Here is a 19,335-nt window from a genome sequence, read left to right as displayed (position 1 = left end):
TGGCGGGTTATGCAACTGTGTGAGATGAACCCGTGGGTGGTTAAGTCTCCTGAATAATCCTGTTGTTCAAAAAAATCTATATCTATATATATAAATGATAGTCTGAAGTTTTATTTTATTTGGCACCTAGAGTGTAGGAATTGTGATTGGATGTAATGCTCTATCGTGTTTGCCTTGCTTGTTTGCCGTTTGGGTGCTAACATGGGCCTCTCTTTGTGTTCTTTATATATATATATATAATATATAATAATAATAATAATAAATAATATATGCTGCTTTTCAAAAAAAAAAATATATATATATATCTACTCTAATATATCTATTATCTATCTATGATATAGTTTAATAAAAATATTGCACAAAACTTTAGTGCACAAGAAAGTGAGATGCAAGCGTGCAAATGACTTTTTCAGTAGCGTCTCCCATTTAAAAGGGATCATACCCACCGACCCACTACGCAACCACAAAAAGCTTATTATTTTTTCATCATTCATTTGTTTGATTTTTCTTTATCTTATTAGTATTATAAATAATAATAAATAAATAATAAACCATTTATAATAATAAATATTTTTCCAAAGACATGTTAATAATATAAAAATATAAAATGCTTGTATATTAAAAGTCAATAACAACCTTCGTGTACCACCTACTTATATACACTAAGAAAAATCCAAACTATAAACATAAAATATAATTAAATACAATGCTACTTAGCCAAAGAATACTACAACAGCATGCTGTGGACAATATATTTTTTATTCTATACTCTTGTCATCTATGGGATGTAACAAAAGCAGGCAATTTCTATTGGAATTTTGACATGTAAAAATTGGTGGTCTAATTATAGAAAAATTGGTGCAAAAAGGACCCACATTCCAACCAGATGATTCAAGTACTTTAGTGAATTTCAATTTTCAACACCCATTTGCCTAATTTCATTCTATACTTGGAAGGTAGTATATTATATAATATTATATTATTAAATATAATAAAAATATAAAATGTGATGTGTGTTATCATGATATGATGATAAAAAATTTAAATTTTGTTTTTACAACTATTCACATGATCTTTTTTACTCAGTTCTGTTTTGCTTGGCGTAGGTTTTAAGTGGCTCCCAATCATTTTCTTGTTTGTTTGTTTTTTACTCTGATTTTTCTCTTTCTTTACACTGAATCTTTCATCTGCAAATAAATAGTTAAAGGATCTTACTTTTTTCAATTTAATCAACAGGAATTATGTTGGGTATAAATGGAATATGGAAACTCATAAATCTTCATATTTAATCTTGGTGATGAATCTCTTTTGGTGGTTATGCTTATGCTAATTGTTAATCAATTGGGTTCATTTGATCATCTATGGATTCATCAAATTCCATGGTTTCTGCAAATTCCATGAGTTTTTGAAGGTTAGTTTTGGAATTTTAATCCAGTTTTTGATTATGAATTTATGAATTACCGACAGAGTCTATCTGGAAGATGCTTATTTTATTAAAAGAAATCTTTATTTTTGCATGAAATCAGTGTAGACTTATTCAATTTTGAAATTGCCTTATTGCTTAGAATCTGTATGCAATTATCAGGAATAAAAAGTATATATCAATTGGAAATTGAGTATGCTTTGCTGTGATTGAGGTGTCCATGCCATTTTTTTAAGCTTTATGGATATTTATTTGCCAATTATTAGTTCAGCCAAACATAATGGATTAAATTCACCAATTGGGTAATTCAAGATTATTAATTTCTCTTCATGGGGTGTTCTGTTTGATTTTATATTGATATAAAGTTGCTACTTTATCTACTTTCGCCAATTGGGTAATTCAAGATTATTAATTTCTCTTCATTGGGTGCTCTGTTTGATTGTCTTTGTGTACAAAGTTTGCTACTTTCTCCATTTTCAAGATTCTTGCTATGGCTGCTTATGTATTAATATTCATACAGTTTGAAGTTTAGTGCACTCTATGTTATTCGTATGTAGAAAAAGACGAATTCGGCCCTGAATTTTGTGTTATGGGTTGGCTAACCAAAATTCTTAGAGGGTTCAGCTCAAGTGATAAATACTCTAGAAAACACCATGGAAGATATCAAGATGAAGAAGCATGGGAGTGTCCTCCAACTAATGAGGTAATCACCCTTTTTATGAATTATTTCAATCTTGTATATCATATATTACCGTATTTGTTATAATTTGTATGAAATTATATGTAGGACACATTACCAGATTTCGATAGTGAAGAAATCGATAGAGCTATTGCACTTTCCCTTTTAGAAGAAGATGCAAAGAGTACCATTTCTGTTGTAGAAGATGAAGAAGAAAAAAGTGATGCAGAAATTGACGATGATGATAATCGTGATGAAAATGATGATGACCATGATGATCATGATCATGATCATGATCATGAAAATGAAGAACAGTCACTTTCATCCGAAGATGAAGATGATGATCAAATAGAAACAGTTTCCTCTCCAGAAGAAGATGAAACAGAATCAAACTCCCCATCTGAAGAAGACGATAAAGGAAAAAAAGTAATTGGTGAGTAGAAATGTATTAGCTGTAATTATTTAAGGAAGAATAATGTGTTTATTAATATATATTCCAAATATGTATCACTTTTAACCCCACAAATGTATATCGATTCAATTAGATGATGATGATGATGATGATGATGATAATATAGAGGAAGATGAACAGCTTGCTAAAGCTCTTCAAGAAAGTTTAAAGGTAGACTCACCACCACACCACCATCAAGGAAACATAGTTCCACCTCTGCCATACTATGCTGGTGGATACAGGTATTGAATTTGAATTTAAAATTTAATTCATGATGAATACATTAATTTTAAATTATATAAATATATATATGCATAAAATGGTTACATTTGGGATTGCAGAATATGTGTTGGTTGCAATGCAGAAATTGGGCATGGTAGATTTCTAAATTGCATGGGAGGACTTTGGCATCCGGAATGTTTTCGTTGCCACGCGTGTAATTTACCGATTTCTGATTATGAGGTCAAACCCTACTCTGTTTACTCTATCAAAAGTACTATACTTTGTAGTTAAATCGGATTACCTTGAAATCGTTTATACTTAATTTCAATTAATTAGATTATTTGATGCAATTCTGTTTATGTAGTTCTCCATGTCTGAAAACCGCCCATTCCATAAATCATGCTATAAAGAACATCATCACCCGAAATGTGATGTCTGCAAGAATTTTGTAAGTTTGCATTGGAGTTTCAAATTGTCATATAAATTTAGGATTTTTGCTATCGACGGTCATTAGGGTTGTCGTTAACGCGCTTAGAACACTTGTACTATGAGGTGACCGCCACTCTAAAGTTAATAACCAACTGCTCTATACAAGTGTTTTAAGCGTGTAAATGACATCCCTTAGGGTCGTTTGCAAATGCCCAGAAACGTGTTCAACTTTCATATTGAAATTTTGTTGATTTGTGCAGATTCCAACGAATGGCGCTGGTTTAATTGAGTATAGGGCACATCCATTTTGGCTACAGAAATATTGCCCGTCACACGAACATGATGGTACACCTAGATGTTGCAGTTGTGAACGTATGGAGGCACGTGACACAAAATATTTGTTACTAGATGACGGTAGGAAACTGTGCCTCGAGTGCCTCGACTCTGCAATAATGGACACTCATGAATGCCAACCGTTGTACCTTGAAATTCAAGATTTTTACGAAGGATTAAATATGAAAATCGAGCAACAAGTACCATTATTGTTGGTTGAGAGACAAGCTCTAAATGAGGCCATGGAAGGCGAAAAGAATGTGAGTAGATTTTGGTTTCGGTTTCGGTTGCAGTTTCGGTTTAAAGGTTTTAGTTTTCGTCTTCATATTTGAATTAAAATCTTGACTAATTACAGGGTCAGGGTCAAAGTCATCATCACATGCCTGAAACCAGAGGACTTTGTCTATCAGAAGAACAAACCATTAGCACTGTAAGGACATTATGGCCCACTTTTACTATAATAACGATCAAGTCTTTGTCGTTTTGTGGTTTATATTTGCTATTTTTTAAAAAAATTTCAGATAACGAGGCGTCCGAATGTTGGGGCTGGAAGAATAATGGACATGTTTACCGAACCTTATAAGCTAGTTCGTCGATGTGAAGTTACAGCTATTCTCATTTTGTATAGTCTCCCTCGATTATTGACCGGTTCAATACTGGCTCATGAAATGATGCATGCATGGCTTCGGCTTAAAGGTTGATTTTTTTTCTTTCTTTTCTCTTCGGTTTTCTACCCACTGTTCGAGGTGGCAAGATGGGCGGGTCGGGTATGGGGTCAAGATATGTCATTTTGGTACGTGGAGACACGGGCCGAGTCAGGTATTTCACCCACAAACACTTTCTTGTTCTCTTATAGGGGAAAATACGTCATTAATGTGTCGTATGAGATTGCTAAACTTGTGTTATTAAAATAAGGATTTTGCTAACGACAGCCTGCGCTTCAACAATTGTACATTCATGTATACCGTCAGTACTAAATTAATAAGTAACCCCTATGTACAATAGTTTAAAGCGCGTTAATGACAACCCTAAGGTTTGTCATTTGTAAAATCCTTAAAACAATAAACTGAATCGTTTAGAGAAGATGCATGAGGTTGCACTCATTTCTTCCTTCTTTAGCCAAATTTTCTAGCTTGACCCATTAAAGGTAAACGGTTATCCGTTTGACCCGTTTTATGTAAATGGGTCGAAATTGCCACTTCTGTCATCACAAAAGTCTTTTAATTTCACGTTCTCATTAAGGTTGACATGTAAACAAACAGGATTTTCGAATCTTCCACCTAATGTTGAAGAAGGAATTTGTCAAGTATTAGCTCACATGTGGTTAGATTCTGAGATCATGGCTGGTTCAGCTACCGCAAACGTTGCGTCAACTTCATCGTCTTCTTCAACTGCACCTGTTCCTCAGTCATCGAAAAAGGGTAAAAGGTCCGATTTTGAGAAGCAACTCGGTGAGTTTTTTAAACACCAAATTGAGTCAGATTCATCTGTAGCGTATGGAGATGGGTTCAGAGATGGCGAAAAATCTGTGCTAAAATACGGACTCAGAAGTACGCTTGATCATATTCGACTTACAGGAAGATTCCCTTTATAGGTTAAAAAGTTGAAAGGTAAGTTCATATTGAAACAATGAGAGAACACTACTTGCACAGTGGAATTACAGAATTGTTCATAAATTTATATATTTGTATAGGAAAGATGAAAGAATATATACATAGAAACATATGCCTTGTTTTTTTCATGACCTCAATTGTACTTTTTTTTTTTTTACAACCTAACTAAATATTAAATATTTACTGCTTATATACATGTGAAGTGGTTGCTAATATGCACTATATGTCAATACATGTAATGTTATTAGACTAAGCACACATCTTGTTAAAATAATAAAATGATATACATTTGTACTTACTGGTTAACCATTTATGCCCGGGAACAACAACTACGAAAATTCAAGAACCCAACAGGTCACGCGCTTTGTCGCGTACGAAAAAATTTTTATTGTAGATAACTATATGTTTTTAATTATAATATTTTAAAGTAAACGAGCCTAAGATAACAAAAAAGACAAAAATCCGTTTCACCAAACCAAGCACCTCAGGGATCAACGCGCTCTCCCGCCTGTGATAAGTTTTTTTGGGTACATAACTATATGTTTCCAATTAAAATAGTTTAACGATAATTAGACTAAGGGTGAGTTTGAATACCTCTTAATTGAATGATTCAACGTTGAATGCTAAATTATTCAGCATTCAGTGCGTTTTTTCTGACATATGAATGACATATAGTCAGTGTTGTAAAAAACCCGATTAATCGCCGATTAATCCACGATTACTCATTTTTAAGAGCAATCCGTTCCGAATTTCCAAAACCCGTTTAATTAATCAGTCAAAGTCGATTGATGGGTTAAAATCAAATATGGTAATCAAAGTAGGTCAAAGTCAAAATTGGTCAACATTTTAACACGAATTTAAACTTTAACTTAATAGTTTTTGAACAAAATGAATAATTTTAGACAATTTTGTTAAAGTTTATGTTTATGTTTATGTTTATGTTTATGGTTTTCTTCTATATTTACACATATAACTTTTGAAATTTAATATTTAAATGTATAAAGTACAACCCGATTAATCCCCGGTTAATCTCCGAATTGCCGATTAATCTTTCCAAAGTCCCGACCGATTAAACTATTCTCTTAACCATTAAGCACATAAATTTTTATGTAAGATCCATTTTTAAATTTTACTATGGACACTTATTTAACATCTATATTGTTTAATTATTCATGCATAAGTTACTAAGATAACTTTTACATTATTCATATTGTTTACTCTAAATGATTATCGAACAAGTTATTGTCATTTACAACCAACTTCATTCGGTACCTTTGAATCATTCAGATTATGAACCATTTAATGTCAAATCATTTAGTTTTATCAAATACACTCTAAGATAAAAAGAATACAATATTCCGTTTCAAAAGACCAAACAAACATAATTTAATCTTCAATAATAACACAAATTAAAACCTACATAAATTGAATACTTATGCTAATAAAGAGCAAAACTTTGAGAAAATAATTGTAAAGAAAGATAAAAAAGACATAAAAAATGCTTGAGGAAAATAAAAAATATAGAATAATAGGAGGACATAAAATAAATGAATAATTAAATAGGATAAGAGACTGAAATGACTGAGTTACAAAAAAAAAAAAAAAAAAAAAAAAAGTGGAGGTGGGGAAGCAACTGAGAGAAAAAAAGGGGGTTACTATTTGAAAAAAAAAATAAATAAAAAAAAAAGAAAAAAACATGTTCTCAAGTTTCCAATTTAAACAATAGCTAATCAACTAACGCGCACAACCACTGGGCCATTGATGTAATCGATATATGTTAATGTTTTGTTTTATCTTACTGTTAAAAAATGCGTATTTAAAAGGAAAAAAAAAATCTTTGGTCTGGTTATGAACAATTAGGGATGACAATGCATGTTCTATTTATGGACATTCACTCGATCCGATTCATTTATAATGGATATGGATGATGTAAATGGACGATTAATGGATATGAATATGGATATGGATGATCTAAATATTTCGTGGATCGGATATGAATGACAATTTACCATCTACGGATATATCCATTATCACCAGAAATACATCTATATATACATATATACGTACTAAAATATAGGCATATACATCTACATATCGATATACATATACATATAGCCTACAAATTCTTAAATTATTAACGAAAATAAGGGTTGTGATAGTCATAATTATTAATTGTTACTAACAATATTACAAGTTACATATTTAGATTAATTTAAACATATATTTACTTATATTATAGCGTAATTTGTTCAATTAAATTTACAATTGGCAATAAATTTTAATCAAAACATGTCTAATGAGTCAAAAACATAAAGATTAAATATTTACATTTGTTATAATCTATACTAAATTGATAAAATCGTCGTTAGATTAATATTTCATTTGATATCCAACGAATATCTATTAACCCGCTTAATCATCGGATATGAATATGGACGAATGAACTGAAATTAAATTGATATGGATATGGATGAACAAAAATTAAATGTATAACGACCCGTCCTAATCCATAAGGACGAATACATTTACATATGGATACATTGCGAGGTTCTGACCTCTAAATGATACATTTTACAAACATTGCTTTCGTTTTTAAAAGACAAACTTTCATTTACATCGAAAGTTGACAGTCATGAATACCATTTTATAATATATCCAAACTATAAATGACTTAATAACAATCTTGTTGAATTCAACGACTCGAATGCAACGTCTTTTGAAATATGCCATGAATGACTCCAAGTAATATCTCTAAAATGAGCAAATGCATAGCGGAAGATTTCTTTAATACCTGAGAATAAACATGCTTTCAAGTGTCAACCAAAATGTTAGTGAGTTCATAAGTTTATCATCTAATCTATACTTTAAAAAAAGGTTTTTATTAGCTAATACAGTAAATCTTTACAAAACTTCGTTTAAAACCCTTAGATCAATAAAAGACATTAATCTACCCTTTAAAATCTAATGGTCGTTATTATTAGCTAATAAATAAATACTCTTAAATTAAGAAAAAACACCGGAGTTTTCAACAAAAATTAGGGGTTCCTCTCAAAATTGAAGGGTTTTTGTTCAATACTCCACAAACGCACCGCATCAAATTCTTCCCCAATTCTGTCTCACGATAATCGTAAATCGTCCCAATTGTTGATACGCATAATAAATCCGTTAATGAATATCATGAACGAATTAATTTTCGACAGCAGATTCTCTAAATTTGATGATAAGCTCCGATTTCTCCAGTTAGGCTTTTCTTTGTTCGTTAGTTACCGCAACTTTGTCGCTTATTGATAACCTCCGATCGGTTTTCAGATCTACGCATAACAGGTTCGATTTTATATAGATCAAACTTAAATCTGTACCTTAATTGAAAACATGTTATACTCTCAGGCTTTTACTTTTTTCGATTATTGAGTTGAAATTCTTATAGTGTTGATCGATTTGCAGGTTATACAATTACATAAATTAAAATATGTTATGTTCATGCAAAAATGGTATCATCAGCACAAGATTCATTAGCTATGATCAGAATGCTAATTCCACTGGATCTCGTTAAGTAGAGTTCACTCAGTTCTGCCCACAAGTAGGGTAAGTGAATCAGCATTTATAATTAAATTAATTGTTTAGACAACCAATTTTCTTAAAAAAGAATCATAGCGTGAAAAAATATGACCTTTTCATGTTTGTTGTGGTGATCACAGATGGGTTGAACATGATCCAATTGAAATTCTTGAAAGTGTGAAGAGGTGCATATCAAAGGCTATTGATAAAGCCACTTCTGAGGGGTATAATGTTGATAATGGTCTTAAAGCTATGGGGGTTACTAATTAAAGGGAAACTACTGTGGTTTGGAGCAAGTCTACCGGGGTTGCTCTATATAATGCCATTATTTGGATGGATATTAGAACCATTTCAATTTGCAGGTATATTAACATTATTTGATTTATTCCGCACTACATCAGATATATTGGAATCAGTATATTTTTTTTTCTTCTATTTGTTCCGTCTCATTTGGATGATCTTTGACTAGGAATTTTTTAAGGTTTTTAAGACATAGCTGAATTGGAGAAAAATTTACAAGCTTTTAATGTATATTTGAAGTTTCTATTGTTAATTATGGATCTATGAGATTTGACGTACGTGTTAATGAAAGCTTCATGCAACATATATGATATTTTCATTGAATGAATATGAAATGCTTGTGCAACAGTATGTACAATGTGAGAGCAACTTCTTTTATTTAATTATCATACATTTTTTATGTGTCTTGATAGAGTGAAGATGCCAGAATACTGAAGGAGGTTGCATGAAATGAGACGACAATAACAATACCCAATCCCACAAATTCGATGTATGGGGGAGGCGAGCTGTAGACAATCCTTCCTCTACCCTAGAATAAAAGATAGGTCGTTTCTCCACCCACGTGCAGAGAAAAAAAATTCTCTACCCACGGGATGAAAAAGTCATCCATCTCTCTACTCGAGGGCAAAGATATTGCTTCCGTAAGGACCTCCTGCCAAAAATAGAAAAATTGATACGTACCTGAGTATGTTATACGGAGCTCTGGAAAAAGCAAGGAAAGCAACACGTTGCCAGAAAACTTTGCAGCTCATGAGAGATGAATCATAAAAGCGCTTTACAGGCAAGACATGATGAGGACAGAGGTATTTTTATCCCTTCAGTTGACCTCTCGTTTCGGAAATATATAGTCCCTATCAAATAAACCTACTTTTTGTACAATAACTGAAACTTTACATTCATTATATTGATTCTTAATTTGGTCTTTTGTTTTCCCTTTTGATGGAATGAAAATTTTCTTTGTGTAACTGTTAGAATGTAGGATGAGTTGGATTTGGAGGCTCAACTTGAATATTTAGTAGGAGCTGAGGTGGATGACTACTTCTACAGCTTCCCATAACTGTCTTTGGAGCTTCAGTCTTCAGTTCCACTTAATGGATTAATTTTCCAGGTTCATTTGTTCATAGTTATTATAAGTTTTTATAAATATGACTATAGTTGTATTCTCCAAATTATTATAACTACATTCTAATATGAAGATGGTATTGTAGTTACTTATATTTATTAATTAATAATTTTGGGATAAACGAATGAAATTACAGCTACTTGCAGATTAGTATATTTAAGAATAGTTCAATATACTCATTTGCAACAACCATATTGGTTTGAAGGAAAAAAAAAGATGAATTTAATAGATTTTGGCTAATATATATGCAGACTAGTGTGGGACCAAAAGAATGCATATTATTGCTTGGCTAGCACTCAGATCTCATCTAACTGATTCAAGAATACGACGTTTACATAGGACCTGAAAGTGTTGTTGTATGTCGTGTAGTTCATATTAATGTTCATATATTAGCCGTCAAAATTCTAAGTTAATCTATTTTGGAAATTTTGTCAGATGTGCCAATTGCGGACAAAGAAATTGCATACAAAATGTCTACTCAAATCAAGTTGAAAAACGTCCAAGTCATCCATCCACAAGGTACAATCTTTGAATAGATCTCTTTTGTTATAATAGATGTGACAAAATGGGTGGGTTTGCTCACGGGTCAATATGGGTGACTCTGTAGAAGGGATTGGGTTGACCTGAAACAGTTTGTAACTTAAAAATATATATATATATATATATATATATATATATATATATATATATATATATATATATATATATATATATATATATATATATATATATATATATATTTCATACAGACTTAGTGTGTCCAATATGGTTAGGAAATCTGCAGTATTCATTTATAATCTATTTGTATAAATGGTTTTAGGAGGTTTTATGTGTTAAAAATACACATTCGACGATATTGTTCTTTTTTATTTTACTTTACGCACTCAACTCATTGGGTCGAGATTACTTCTTCTAGCTCATAAATGTAAACTGTGTGAATAGGTTGGAAACCCGAGGAACTATGATGATTTGAACTAGACGATTGAACACACTCAAAAGTCTCGTAAGCAATCATATTCCATTAATCAAAAACATTGTATTGGCCTTTCAGGTCTACCTAACCTGTAACAACTATTTCCCTTTCTTACCCTAATGTCTGCCTAGCTGAAGTTAGATTGAAGATGAGGTTCTTAAAGGAATTATATTCCTCCCTACTAATATAGTTGTATATTTTAATCCATTTTATTGAAAAAAGTTTGGTTAAGTATATAGTTATTGACTACGTGTACAACGCGTTGATTTTTTTTTAATAGTAGATGAAAATGAAGTAGGTCAGGTGGGTCAAAATTTCCATTGTGTATTGAAATGACTATAACGTTCTAAGTCATTTTGTTTAGCTGGGTTGTGATATTTTTCGTTAACTTTTTCCCAATTTTTAAAACGAAGTGCTAGGTTCTTTCTTCAATTTGTGTTTTTATTGAATCAGCTATGTGTTATGGCCTCTTTACAGGTGTGTACCATCTTTTCTTAACATAGATTAATGCGTACTTGTGAAATACTTCAATATGTGTGGATGCATACAAAAAAAAATTTCACTCTTGGATGAGAATGCGTATTTTTTTGACATCATATGTGCTGGTATACTGCCTCTATCATCAAATTTTGCCGAGACAACAAAGAGGGCATCTCAGTTGTAGTGATAATTGGTGATGTTGCATTTGAGAAATATGACCGCCTTTAAGTATGAGTAAAACTAAAAGACATGTTAGACATCAAATGTAAGTAGTTTTTGTGATGATGTTTTGATTTATACATCAAATTCTATTTCAGGCCATGAACCTAAATTAGACATGTTATTTTCCCTTTAAACAATTTATTCAGATGATTAAAACTAAAAGCATAAAAATTGGTATTTGTAATTCATAAAACCTCCAATATCATATTATTTAGGGTTCAAGGTTTAGATTTAGGGTGTAGGGGTTTAGAGTTTATTCAGGGTTTAGATTTAGGATGTAGGGTTTAGAGTTTAGAGTTTAGGTTTAGAGTGTAGATTTAGGGTGTAGGGTTTAGAGTTTAGGTTTAGGGTTTAGATTTATGGTGTAGGGTTTAGACTTTTTAGGGTTTAGGTTAGGGTTCAAGGTTTAGATATAGGGTGTAGGGTTTAGAGTTTAGGTTTAGGGTTTAGATTTAGCGTTTAGGGTTTAGATTTTAGGTTTTGGGATTATATTTAGGGTTTAGGGTTTAGATTCTAGGGTTTTGGGTTTAGGTTTAGTGTTTAGATTTCGGGGTTTATCGTTTATAATTTAGGGCTTAGGGTTTAGAGTTTTTAGGTTAGGGTTTAGGGTTTAGATTTAGGGTGTAGGGTTTAGAGTTTAGGTTTGGGGTTTTGGATTAGATTTAGGGTTTAGATTTAGGGGTTTAGAGTTTAGGTTTTGGGTTTTGGGTTTAGATTTGGGGTTTATGTTAAGGTTTAGGGTTTATATTCTAGGGTTTTGATTTTAGGGCTTAGGGTTTAGGGTTTAGGGTAAGGATTTAGATTTAGTTTTTAAATCAAAGGATTTAGAAGAGTTTAGGGTTTAAGGTGTATGGTTTAGATTTTAGGGTGTAAGGTTTAGATTTTAGGGTTTAAATTATAGTGTTTAGAGTTTAGGTTAGGATTGCCTAATATTATCATATGTGATCTGTAATATGTACATTGGTTTTACTGATTAAATCTGTATCTGTATATTATGTATATTATGATGTATTTTTACTATAATTATTTATGAGTTGAGTTTGGTTTGGCTTGGTTACATTCTTTATTTGTAATTCGTTGATGTCGCTCAGCATTGTGTATGTGTATCTACAGTTGTGTTTACCCTTATTACAACTTTAATGTCAAGTAACTTGTGTTGTTAACTTATTAGCAATTGCTAACAAAATACCGGTGCAACACACGACTCATTAATATTATTGTGTAAATTTCGTAGTTGTACAGTATGTTGATAAAAGTATTTGTTATTGGTAAAAGTATTTGTTGCTACTTACTGTATGCAGGTACCTGATATGCAAACCGCCACATGACACCCAAAAAAGATATGTTTGAAGTGTATCATATTCTTTTTCATGTCTATCGCATATTATATACTCCGAAATTAAAGAAAAGATACGAGTACATGAAACCTTATGTTTTACTTTATGACCACAATTTTTTTTACCAATCTCACATATTTGTGGGTCTTTTTCCCGGCGAAATGGATATTAGCTTTTTTTACAGTGTTAGACTTTCAATTTTATTTTATATGTATTGTTTTTATGTTCAAAAAATCTACATGATTATAAGTCGGGTAACACTAATATTGCAACTGAATCAATTTATTATAAATCAAATAAACTCTATACAAGATATAGTAATTCATACAAGTCAATGGTGATTCATCCCTAAAAAATCTTCGCGAATTCGTGGGTCTATATAATGGGTCACCTCATGTGACGCTCATGCTAATGTAATAGTTATATATGCATCTATTTAGTATTTCCATCCGTGATAAAAAAATCATTTAATTTCAGCTTCGTATGTACTTTTACCTATAAGCATTTCTTATTACAACTCTTTGCTGGTTTGATATGTGTAACGTATTATGAGGTCTATTTATGTTATTGAATATATCCTAACCCTTTGTAGTTTATCTAATATTGTTTGCTTTTTAATCAACGAAGATCTGAGATAACCATCCACAATTCTTAATTCAATCGCCTAAAACTACATCACGATATCGGAGATGATTTATTTAATTTGAATCTAATTTTTTTTTAATTATTCGTTAGTACATTTTGAAACTTTAAAGATTTGAATCCCCTATAAAACATTTGACTTAATGTTCATCATAGACTTAATAATAGTTCGTTAGTACATTTTGAAACTTTAAAAATTTCAAGTCCCTAAAATACATTTGGTTTAATATTCATCTAGACATAATAATAGTTTTTAATTCATATATTTAATTTTATAGCTTAAATTATTAGACCCTTCAAAAATCCCGCGAAATCGCGGGTCTTTAACTAGTAAAATAATAAAATTCAGTAATTTTGATAGACCACAATATTTAAATGTTGCATGGTACAAATGGGCCCGAATCCTATACCCACCTGTAATGTACATGCGATTTCTTTTAAATACAGTACACATATCTCGTGTACGAAATCATTTTTCATAATGCTTCATAACCGTACACATATCTTGTGTACAAAATATCATAAAAATCATTCTCTCGATATATAACATTCACTTTGCTTTCATTGCTTGGCTTGGTAACCGACCTTAACATATAATGCGCATCAATAATATCCCCAAAATAAACAGAACTTGCAGTCTGTAATTAATATATAAACCTCGAAGTACTAAACACCACGCCCACTAGCTCTTCCGTCTAGTGAACATTCTGGGTGGGGGTGTTAAACCCGGTAGCTACCTTTAGGATTCGCGTGAATTAGGGGCCATACCTGTAAGACCCGAATCCGAATTGTACATATTGTATATAAATAAATGAAGTTGGAATCAGTAAAACAGGAAGTGCGCGGCGCGCACTCTAATGCGCGGCGCGCTTATCGCAGCTGACAGCTCACTTTGTCCTTTTAAATATTTCAAAGAGGCATTTTGGTAGTTTTACATGTGGGACGAGTTTAAGGCCCCAAGGTCAGTTTGGTGGGTGTCATAACTCCATTTTCATCTACCTTATCACTTTCACATTCAATTTAGAGAGAGAGTAAAGTTTTAGTGAGTGAAAACTCACTTTGGGGAAGAAGAAGAAGGAATCTTGCCTAAGCTCGAGTTTTAAAGTTGTTCATCTAGTCCCTAGCTACGTTTTGAGTGTGGTGGTAAGTCCTAATCTTGATTTCCTTATTTTAATTTGTTTAAGGGTTAGGGTTTTGGGTTAGTGATGAACATAAAACCCATTGTTGGTGATTTTGGGGGCTTTTGGGTAAGATTGAGTCATGGGGACTCAAGAAGAACTAATCTAAGGTTTTAAAGTGATAATTGGTGATATGAGTCTTAAATGGTTAGTTAATCACTAGCACACCTTGATACTTAGTAAGTGGATGTAATTTAGGTATGTTGATGACCCAAATGGGTGTGTTAACCTTGAAATGGGTCAAATGGGTCTTGGATGACCTAAGTTGTTTAATAAGTGTGAAAATGCAATAATCTTGTGTTGAAAAGAGTGTTAAGACCATATTTGGCTAGTGTTAGAGTTTTGGCGGATTTGACCTAATATTAGGGTTAAGGGTGCAAATGGGTCAAAATTGCACCATGGGTCAAAATGACACTAGGGTGGTGAGTGAGTTGGTTGACCAACTTGATTGTGTGATTGATTATATGCATGATGTATTAGGTACTTCGCTTGAAGCTTGCGGATTCTAATCATCACCTTGGCGTTAAGGTGAGTGGGATATTTATGCATGTATGTATATAGTATATTTATTTGTATGCTATGGCATGACCCACGGAGCCGGGAGTGCCATAGTGTGTACGAGTGTGCTATGATGTGAACCACGGAGCCAGTAGCATCATGATGCATGTGTTGTGATGTGAACCACGGAGCCGCGTAGCATCAATGTGTGAACCACGGAGCCGGTAGCACTATAAAATGAAGTGTGAACCACGGAGCCGGTAGCACCGAAGTGTGAACCACGGAGCCGGTAGCAATATAAAAGAGTATGACTCGAATGCGTAGTGACGTGAACCACGGAGCCGGTAGCGTCATAGCGTTACGTGTGGTGTGAACCACGGAGCCGGTAGCACCATGACGTGGGTATGGTTAACCATATAGTTTGTGTATGTATTGTAGTGTAGAATATTATATTTTGAAGTATATGCTATTGTTATGCTAGTTGCGGTAATGGAGGTTATTAGCTTTATACTTGGAGTTCGTATGCTAATATTATATTGCTAGCATGTTTGTGGTATGTGTGTAGGCGTTTGTAAGTAGGTATATTATATATGTATGTGTATACTTATTGTACTCACTAAGCGTTGCTTACCCTCTCGTTGTTTACCTTTTTAGGCTCCGGGGTGGACAAGGGCAAGGGTATATGCTTGGATTAGAGATTTTACCTCTTTGGATTTGTTAGAGGAGGCTTTTGTAATTCGACCTAGGTTTTGGGTAGTTTAATCCCAAACACCACGCTCGTCTTTTGTTTGGCACTTAAACTTATGGGTCGAAAATACTTTGGTGTTGTACGGGTCGTCGTACCCTTTTGTAAACTCTAATTCTTGAAATTGTGTAAACTACTTTGGGTGGTAACCAAATTTACGTTATATGGTTTGGGGTTTTGGAGTATTGACTTTTATATGAAAACTTGGCAAAACAGCACATTCTGTACTGATGCGCGCCGCGCAATTGGATGCACACCGCGCAAATGGGTGGGATTTCAGGGAGCTGGCTTATCTCATTGCTGATCGGGTTTCATGCCCAAACGCGCGCCGCGCAAGTCTGCACGCACCGCGCAAGTGCCAGGCCGTTTTTATTTTAAAAAAAATGTGTTGTGTTTTTTGGTACTCGATGTTGGGTTGTTACAATACCCGTTTCCTAATTCTTAGGTTACCAAGCTATAATAATCAAGGGGAAATATTCACATCAATTAGTGGCAATTATAACGTCCAACTAATTCAATAATAATCAACAGAACTTCTGTCTGTGTAATAATTCATTCGGGCAATGTTTTGCTCGTGTCTATCTCGTCAAACATTTATAAAAGCATCTCATGTATTCTCAGTCCAAAAATATCGATTTCAAAGGCATTTAATAAACCAGTTGTAAAAACAGCGTATGTATTCTCAGTCCCAAAAATATAAAGAGTAAAAGGGAATCAAATGAACTCACAATACTGTATTTCGTAGTAAAAAATACATATGACGGCATTGACAAATGCAAGGTTGGTCTCGGATTCACGAACCTATATTAAGTATATATATATATATATATATATATATATAATGGTCAATATCTGTCTAACAATTAAGGTCGAGTCACAGTGTACCACAATCCTAATGCTCGAGATCAATATGCAAAAGTCAACAAAAGTCAGTTTGACCCAAAATAACTTTCAAAAACTATACATGTTTATTATATAACTTAAATATAGTCGTTTTTATATATATATAAATATATTTATCAGATTTTATTATAGTAAATAATACAAACCATTTAATAATAAATAAAATTTTATATTAAAGTTTATATATGATAAAAATATACGTTTATATATCTCAAGTAATAAAATTTATACAGTTTACTCAAAAATCATAATTATATAGTGCTATGTATTATTAATGTAATTATATTACATATGGTAAAAATATCTTTGTATCACATATTTATTTGATAAAATAATATTGATAATAATAATAATAATAAGTAAAAGTTGTATTATTTTATAATAATAATAATGATAATAATAATAAAGATAATGTTATTAAAAGTGTTTAATATAAATAACAAGGGTAATAATAATGATATTAATAATACTAATAATATTGATAATAACAATAATTTTAAATAAAATGGTAGTTTTAAATTCTATACTTTAATATTGCTCTATTCTTAATAAAAACAATAATAATAATAATTTTTAATAGAATGATAGTTTTAATAAAAATGATAAATTTTAAATGATAATTAATAACGATACATTAATAATGATAATAATAATTTTCAATATTAGTAAAAATAATATAATTTATCTTATTAATATTTACTATATATATCAATTGTTATAATAATATTATTTTATAGAAATAATCTTATCAGAAATGATAATTTTTAATAACAATAACCCTAATATGATAATGATAATATTTTATAATAACATGATGTTTCTATTAGGAATGTTAATTTTAATAAAAGTGATAATTTTAATATTAATGATACTTTTAATAATAATAATAATGATAAAAATAATAAAATAATAGTTTTTATAAAAATGTTAATTTTTAATCATAATGATAGTAATAATAATAACAATAACGATTTTTATTGATAATGCTTATCTTGATATCGATAATGATAATAATAATTTTGATAATAATAAATAATAATCTTTTAATGTCATAATAATAATAATATTACTAATAATGATAATTTTCTTGAAAATATAAATTTTAAGATTTATAATGATATTTTCTAACAACCATGATAATTTTCATAATAACGATACTTTTAATATTAACGATAATAATAATAATAATAATTATTATTAGATAATAATAATGACGATAATAACGACGATAGTAATCATAATAATACAAAAAATTATAATAATTCGGTTGACTATATCTTTTAATCCGTTCAACGAAAACACACGACTTCTAAATGAAAAGTTATTAATTTTTCGACAGCTTTCTAACGACATGCATATCATATACCTTATATCAGTAATATACGTATTAAATTCGTGATTCAACATATACTATATAACGAAGAAATTAAATATACAAGCATGCATAATCAAATATACTCGAGCACTAGTCAGGGATACACTATTAATATATAAAAGATAAGATATGAGTGCTCACGTATCAATATTGAGATTCAATATTGCAGGAAAGTTCGTAGACGCAACGGAGATGATAACTGCTAGGTTGACCTCATGAACAAAACCCATGAACCATACCCATAACCTCCATAACTATAACCCATAATTCCAAAGCTTAAATCCGTTTTAGATCATTCGAGCATCACTCCGTCGTAGTATTTTTTTTATGTATAATACTAATAATAATAATAATAATAAAATTAATATTAATAATAATAATAATATAAATAATAATAATTATTATAGAGGGAGTGAGATGGATATATGAATATGTGTGTGTGTCGAAGCAGAAGTGATCGAGCTTTATTGATGTTTGATGAATCCTGTCCCCATGCGATCGCATGGGTTCACAGGCATATTGCCATGCGATCGCATGGCTCCTGTGGCCAGCTCACATTCGACCAATTACCTCTGCCGACACTCGTTTTATATAATATAATTATATATATTAAATCTTTATAATTAAATAAATAGTATATTATATTTTCGTGCATAGTTGACATGTAAAATTAGTTCCGATGACTCGTGCGTTGTCGATCGACTCATGTCACATTTTCGGTTTTTCGAATAACGTTTCATACGCTTAGAAAACTGGTACTTTACAATTCTTGACTCGTACCCTTGTCAAAATATAGACTAAAATTATTGATAACTCATATTACACGAAGTGTAACTTATACATGTGAATGT

The 19,335-nt window shown here is 31.5% G+C and overlaps 1 protein-coding gene and 1 long non-coding RNA gene across 5 annotated transcripts; both read left to right on the top strand.

The window, feature by feature from the left end:
- The first annotated feature begins 1,100 nt into the window (after positions 1-1,100).
- Positions 1,101-5,300, top strand: LOC139850604 (protein DA1-related 1-like). 2 transcript variants are annotated; one of them, XM_071840161.1, is made up of 10 exons: positions 1,101-1,411; positions 1,981-2,126; positions 2,211-2,535; positions 2,648-2,795; positions 2,895-3,015; positions 3,140-3,223; positions 3,465-3,797; positions 3,893-3,967; positions 4,059-4,233; positions 4,800-5,300. In XM_071840161.1, exons 2-10 carry the CDS (start codon positions 2,013-2,015, stop codon positions 5,129-5,131), a joined length of 1,707 nt encoding a protein of 568 aa, XP_071696262.1. In that variant the 5' UTR covers positions 1,101-1,411; positions 1,981-2,012; the 3' UTR covers positions 5,132-5,300. The 2 variants fall into 2 exon arrangements, with proteins under 2 accessions (XP_071696262.1, XP_071696263.1); XM_071840162.1 differs by having other exon boundaries at positions 1,944-2,126.
- A 2,885-nt stretch (positions 5,301-8,185) lies between these two features.
- On the top strand, positions 8,186-13,053 carry LOC139847199 (uncharacterized). Of its 3 annotated transcripts, XR_011759362.1 has the most exons (9): positions 8,186-8,474; positions 8,595-8,735; positions 8,849-9,070; positions 9,422-9,811; positions 9,981-10,116; positions 10,383-10,487; positions 10,567-10,650; positions 11,074-11,134; positions 11,582-13,053. It is a non-coding gene; the product is annotated as an uncharacterized lncRNA (long non-coding RNA). The 3 variants fall into 3 exon arrangements; XR_011759360.1 differs by lacking the exon at positions 11,582-13,053 and having other exon boundaries at positions 11,074-11,559; XR_011759361.1 differs by lacking the exons at positions 10,383-10,487; positions 11,582-13,053 and having other exon boundaries at positions 11,074-11,560.
- Positions 13,054-19,335: the final 6,282 nt, after the last annotated feature.

This window comes from Rutidosis leptorrhynchoides, chromosome 5 (assembly GCF_046630445.1).
Source record: "Rutidosis leptorrhynchoides isolate AG116_Rl617_1_P2 chromosome 5, CSIRO_AGI_Rlap_v1, whole genome shotgun sequence".
In the NCBI taxonomy this organism is placed as follows: Eukaryota; Viridiplantae; Streptophyta; class Magnoliopsida; order Asterales; family Asteraceae; genus Rutidosis; species Rutidosis leptorrhynchoides.
Note: the sequence above shows the minus strand (reverse complement) of the source record. Positions and strands in the feature narration are given on the sequence as shown.